We start from the raw sequence: 6,495 nt of genomic DNA, 5'->3' as shown, positions 1-6,495 counted from the left end.
AATGTATGCACATGAATGTTCGCAGTGGCTTTATTCATAACTGCCCCAAACTGGAGACAACCTAACTGTCCATCAGCTGGAGGATGGATAAACTACCTGTGATTCAGCCACACAGTGAAATACTGTTCAGTAATGAAAAGGAATGTATTACTGAGAAGTGCAGCTTCATGCGTGTTGAATGCATTATGACGCGTGAAAGCAGACAGGCTCAGAAGGCCACATACGGTATGATTCCGTGTATACGATGTTTTAGAAAGGGGAGGAGGCTATAGGAACAGAAGTCAGACCCATAGTTGCCAGGTTGCCAGGTTTTGGATTGGAGAGAAAGGGATTGGCTCAAATGGGCACAAGGGAATTTTATCAAACGGATAGAAATGTTCTGTGCTGTGGTGGTTGTCACATAGACATGGTGATCATGGTGGTGGTTACACAGATGTCTGAGTTTTATATAATTCGACATCTAAAAGGGGTGAATTTTTGTGTACATAAATTATGCACCAGTAAAGCTGACTTTTAGAAAAGGACCATAGAAGGGTACCTAGAGAGTGACCTTCAGGTGGCCTCAGACCCCTGATCCCCCAGGCCCCTGGGGTAAGGCTGGGCAGTTGGCTTTCTACGTGGGGGACCGTCCCCTTCACTGGCACGCTCCCTGTCCATATGGTGGATGCACAGTACAGATGAGTAAATAAATGAATAAAAGAACAAATAAGTGAGTGCTTGCAGGAAACTGAAGTAGACTCTGATCATCTGCAGGGCCCTGCAGGCTTCTCCAGCCTCTCCTGCTGTTACCTCGGGACAACTTGATTCCCCACCCCTGGGAATTGCTTCCTGTCTCCCCTCCTTCCCACCCACCCCACTAGGCCAAGCCACACCTCTGTGCCTTTGCAGATGCAGGGCCTGTGCCTGGATCACCCTTCATGGGGACATGCACCTGTAGAAAAACACACCCCACCCCTGAACTCCAGCAAATGTCTCTCCTGTAGGATGACCGGGAGTTCAAGCCTGTGTGCACACAAAATAAATGCCAGAGTGAACACATGGACACTGGAGATGTCCAGCTGTGCAAAGGAGGCAGAACTTGGGCAGGAAATTCCAGGTGAAAGAGAAAAGTCTCCCTCTCGCGGACAGCCCATTTTCTCTTTGCCCTGCTAACTAGGGTAAAAATAATAGTTAATATTTGCTGAGTGCTGTGTGTCAGGCCCTGTTTGGAAGCACTTTACCTGTACTTGACTCATGGTATCCTGCCCGTAATCCCGTGTGCTCTCCTTAGTCCCATTTTACAGACCTAGGAACTGAGCCACAGAGGGGCTGTGGACACGTGGTACACACCAGGAAGTGAGGAGGGAAGGACTTGAAGCCAGGCTGCCTGGCTACGGGGATGCCAGCCCCAGAGGGAAGGACCAGAGGGGCTTGGTGAGGGTCCTGGCCTCCAAGAGGGGCAGCTGCTCCTCGTCCCTTGCAAGGCTGGAACCAGAAAACGGCAGGGACTGCAGCTGGTGGAGGGTCTGAGCACGGCTGGGGGGACAGTGCTCTGTGAGGAGACCAAGCAGCTCTGCACCCTGGCCAGCCCCAGGCACGTGGGGGGCACCCTGGCTGGCACGGGCAGGAGGGTGGGCTGGCTCCTCAGAGGCCTGGGATCCTGACCTCCCCCTGCCAGGGCTGCGGGCCGACTCCTCCTCCCCCGCCCCCGCATGCCCTCGCTGAATCGTAAAGCCCAGTTCCTGCAGCAGCGCCTGATGTGCCTGATCCTCGCTTTGGTGCAGTTTGAGGAAAGAGGAATCTTGCACAAGCCACCCTGTGTCTGCCCTCAGCGGGGAAGGTGGCATGGGGCCTCTCTGGCTGCTCGTCCTGCTCCTCGCCACAGGTAGGGTCCCCCCCTCTCCGTGAGGCCTTCGTTCCCTCACCTTCCTGGAGCAAATGGTGGGAGCGTGGCGGGGCCCCGAGCTGAACTAGGAGGGAGGTTGAAGCCCAGGCTCACTGTTCTGCACCCCTGGCCTCCCCACCCTGCCCACATCCCTCACACCCTCCCTCCCGCCCCAGCGTCAAACCCGCCTCAGACTTCTCATGCCTGTGGATGCACAGGGGCCGGGGGACTCTGGCTGCACGGGAGGGACGTTCTGGTGGTGGCGTCTCGGGCACCAGCGGGTAGCTGGGGGAAGTGTGGGGCGGCACTGGTAAGAGCCCCTAAAGTTATGAGCTATGAATTATGAGTCCCTAAAATTTGAAGGAGGAAAGAACCCGGACTGTCACTCTGCACCTCTGGGGCACTCCCTCCTTGCCCTGTGGGTCCTCTTGTCCTCTGCTCTTGATGAGAGGTGAGGGGGCTAAAGATTTCCGTCACTGAGTGAGGGGGATTGACACCCCAAATTCGTACAATTGACTTTGCACCTCTTGCTCCCCCAGAGCACTGGGCAAGCCTGGGGGACAGGGGGACTGTCTGTCCTAAACAGTCTTGTCCTCACGGCTTCTCAGCTGGAGGTGGAGGGAGAAAGGTGGGGTGTATTGGCCTGCCTGGAGGCTGAGGATGGACAGGGTGGCGTGCAGAGAGGGACGCTGTCCACGAGGTCTCTCCAGTTCCACAAGACAGGCCGCCAGCTCCGCAGCCCTACCTTTCAAGTCTCTGTCACAGCAGCGGTTGAGGATGGGGCGGAGGGGGAGACCGAGGGGAGACGCTGGAGCAGAGGGCTCTGGCTGGGTCCCCTGCAGCCCTGCCCTGGCAACAGGCTGGTGCTCCAAGCCCTTCTCCCCCACCCCAAGGAAGGTCCCCAAAATAGCAGCCACATGTATCCCCCAAAATAGCTCCGAGACAAGTCCTTCCTGAAAGGGGAACAAAGCCACAGAAATAGGGAAGCTGGAAGCTAAAGGTCAGGAGAGAGGAGAGTGCGGAGTCGGTACCAGCGTGGGCAGCTGCAGGGCAAGCGTGGCGGGGGCGCAGGGGGCCCAGCCCGGTCCCTGCGGAACCAGCCCCAGGCTTGCGAGGGCCACCAGCCCTGCGCTCGAGATGCACAGGGGAGGGGAGAGGCCCAGGTGCATCTGCCAGGGAGGAGATGAGCAGAAGAGAACTAAAGGAGACTTTAAGCCCAAGTGTCCCTGGACATAGGCCCAGAGAGGGTCAGTTTCGTGAGAATGCCAGATCCAGGACCCCGGTTTCCTGGTTCCCAGTTTCCCACAAACGCATGCCTGGGCTGCGCCGTCCTCTCCCGACTTATATGAGAACCTTAAGGGCAGGATTTTGTCTGTCTGGTTCACTGCATACAGATGTTTGATAAATATTTGGAAATAAATGAATGAAGGAGTGAATGAGTGTCTCCCCGCAGAGCTGTCCCGAGCCCACAACACCACAGTGTTCCTGGGCGTGGCGGGCCAGTCCCTGCAGGTCTCCTGCCCCTATGACTCCCTGAAGCACTGGGGGAGGCGCAAAGCCTGGTGCCGCCAGCTGGGCGAGGAGGGCCCGTGCCAGCGTGTGGTCAGCACACACAACGTGTGGCTGCTGTCCTTCCTGAAGAGGCGAAACGGGAGCACAGCCATCGCAGACGATGCCCTGGGCGGCACCCTCACCGTCACACTGCGCAACCTTCAAGCCCACGACACGGGCCTCTACCAGTGCCAGAGCCTCCATGGCAGTGAGGCCGACACCCTCAGGAAGGTCCTGGTGGAGGTGCTGGCAGGTGAGTGGGCAGCTGACTGCACCTCTGGCCTGCCTCTGGGACAGGCCTCATGTTTTGGCATCTGTGTGAAGGACCACCTTCTGGGCTCTCAAGGATCCTGGGAAAACCCACAGTGTGGGTCTTATCCCCCCACTTAGGGTCGCCATGGATAGTTGTGCAGGTTGCTCACTGTACAAGGAGACCAAAATCCAGCCTAGACTCCTTCACCAGGCTCTACTCCCTGGTGAGGGCTGTACCGCCTACAGAAAGGGCACCTTTCTCTAATTTGCACTGAGACACTCTCTGAGCTAGGCTTGGCCCTGCTCCCCAAACAGCTCTGTCCATTTGACATCTGCTTAGTATGTGAATACCATAGGTGGTCTTTAAGGAGGAGGAGATTAATTTACTCCCTCATCCAACCAACCAGTGGACCTATCAACACAAATTAAGCACAACCTGGTGCAGAAAAATGCCCCTAGAAAGGAACACTTGCTTGTGCTGGGCAACATGCTTCACTTCTCTGGGCCTCATTTCCTCATCTTTAAGTGGAAACGATGATGTCTGTCCTGCTGACCCCACAGGGCTCCTGGGGGTTCCTGGGGGTTGGCAGGGGGAGTGATACCCCGCTCCGAGCCTCCTACTGCTGAGCCAACTTGGGACCCTCATTCCAGGCTTGAGCAGGTGAGACAGGGTGGCTCCTTCCCACCCTGCGCTTTGCAAGGGGACCACCCTCCAGGGAAGCCTTCTGCCTGAGACACCAGAACACAGCTGTGTCCCACAGGAGAACAAATCTGGGGTCACGGATGCCTTTGCCGACTCCCCCTTTCCCAACTCCTCCTCCCAATGCAGCCCTTTCCCATGGAAATGAGGGCCCAGTGGTATTTGCCTGCGGCGGGAGGCCAGGGGAGACTGCCACCCCTGTACACGGACCCCACCTCCGCCACTTCTCTAAGGGGGAGCAGCAAAAGACATGCATTTGCAGTCCTACTGGGGTCTAGGGCTCAGCCAGCTCCCGAGAGGTGGCAGATAAACAACAACGTAACAGTAACCCATGGCGTGTGTAGACAGCTTGACAGGGCACCCAGGATCTCCAAGCGCATTCAGGATCCCATTTGCCCTTCACAGCCCGTGTTCGGAGGGAGGGTGGGAGGCGCAGGTGCTGAGCTCCTGCGAGGTGCTGGGCACACACACAGGTGCTGGCACTGGATCCCGGCAACCCTGGTATTGAGGAGGTGTTCTTGCCAGGCGCGGAAATGGAGGCTCAGAGAGGTTAACGACTTGACCCACACAGGACTGGAGCCCCGGGGGTTCTCCCCACCGAGGCGGCTGCCTCAAGGAGGAGGGGGCTAGAAGCTCACAGCTCTGTCTCCCACAGACCCCCTGGACGCTGGAGATCTCTGGGTCCCTGAGGAGTCCGAGAGCTTGGAAGATGTCCGCGTGGAGCACAGCATCGCCAGGTACGGCGCTGGGTCTTTCCTAAGGCGCCTGAGCAGACTGCCGCCCTGCAGAGCCCAGCGCAGGGTGGAGTGGTGGGGGGAGTGGTCCTGAACTGCAAACTCCAAGGCAAGTAAGAACATGAAAGGGCCTGGATACGTCTTGCCCAAACGCCCCTCCAACCAGCTAGTATGTGTTGGTGGGACCGTGTCAGCTGTCAGGATGTTGAAGATTTCCTGAACAGTTTGTAAAGAGCTGCTGCTCCAAGACTCCTGAATAGGCAGCCTCCTGCCTCTCTCCTGGCAGCCCCCAAATGGGGGTGTCTGTCCCCATAATTCAGCAACAACGGTAGTTTCAGTACTTCAGTACAAAACTGGGACTCCCAGATCCCTGCTCCTTTGGTAGGACCAGAGTCAGTTCTGACTGGTTCATGCCTGTGTCCCGGTGTTTAAAGAGTGTTGACGTAACCCACTGGCCACACACTCGTGCACGGTCCCCCACATGGCATGCCCCCGTGTAGGGCAGACACTGCTTGGCGAGGGGCGGCGGTGTGTGTAAGGGCCCTCAGCAGGTTGGTGGCAGACCACGCCCAGAGCTCACGTCTCCTGCTACAGGCTCCCCCAAGCCCCCAAAAGCCCCAACCCAGGGGCGGCCCGGGTGGGAAGGTATGCTGAACCTCCAGAAACTCCTGGCTTCTCCCCTTCCCTCTCTGAGGGCAGATTCCAGTCTGCAGGCCAGCTCAAGGCTCCCACCTGCCTTCCTTGTCTCTCCAAGGAGCACCTCGGCAGGACAGACCCCCTTCCCACCCACATCCGTCCTTCTCCTCCTGGCCTGCATCTTCCTCATCAAGTTCCTGGCGGCCGGCTCCCTCTGGGCTGCGGCCTGGCGTGGGCGGAGGCCGGGGACACGTCCAGCCAGTGGACTGGACTGTGGCGGTGACCCAGGGCACCAGCTTGAAGAGCTGACAGGTGAGCTTGGAGAGCACAGCGATGGCTGGGAGCAGCCGGGCAGGGTCAGGACGTGGGGTTGAGAAGGGCCGCGTGATCACTCAGACTGTTGCAGGGCTGAGAGACCCTTGAGAGAAGAGGATGGGAGGAGAAGCCCAGGACAGGTCCGGCCAGGGGTCACCCCAGCGGGCACACTCGTCCTTCGGCTATGGAGACTTCTGGTTCTGCCCTGGCAGGAGACCACTCTGCCCACGCCCTGCTTGTCCTGGCTCCTGGAAGCAGGACTTGTGTGTATGGGGGTTGGGTGGGGGGGTTGGGAAGATCATCTGTCAACCTCCGAGCATTGCACATTAAACACTCACGAATAAATTCAGACCTTATATTAAACAGGATGGTTTGGGGCTTCTGTTTTCTATAGGGCTAGGAGAAAGTGGATGCCCCCTGGGGCCTAGGGCATTAGGAGACCT

General features: G+C 57.9%; 1 protein-coding gene across 1 annotated transcript; it reads left to right on the top strand.

The window, feature by feature from the left end:
- Positions 1 to 1,737: 1,737 nt before the first annotated feature.
- Positions 1,738 to 6,220, top strand: TREM2 (triggering receptor expressed on myeloid cells 2). Its single transcript, XM_069488264.1, has 5 exons — positions 1,738 to 1,864; positions 3,318 to 3,668; positions 5,023 to 5,104; positions 5,856 to 6,049; positions 6,144 to 6,220. The coding sequence occupies exons 1-5, from the start codon at positions 1,825 to 1,827 to the stop codon at positions 6,158 to 6,160; spliced, it is 684 nt and encodes a 227-aa protein (XP_069344365.1). The 5' UTR covers positions 1,738 to 1,824; the 3' UTR covers positions 6,161 to 6,220.
- The last annotated feature ends 275 nt before the right edge of the window (positions 6,221 to 6,495 follow it).

This window comes from Eulemur rufifrons, chromosome 15 (genome assembly GCF_041146395.1).
Source record: "Eulemur rufifrons isolate Redbay chromosome 15, OSU_ERuf_1, whole genome shotgun sequence".
Lineage (NCBI taxonomy): Eukaryota > Metazoa > Chordata > Mammalia > Primates > Lemuridae > Eulemur > Eulemur rufifrons.
This window is presented reverse-complemented; position numbering and strand designations above follow the sequence as displayed.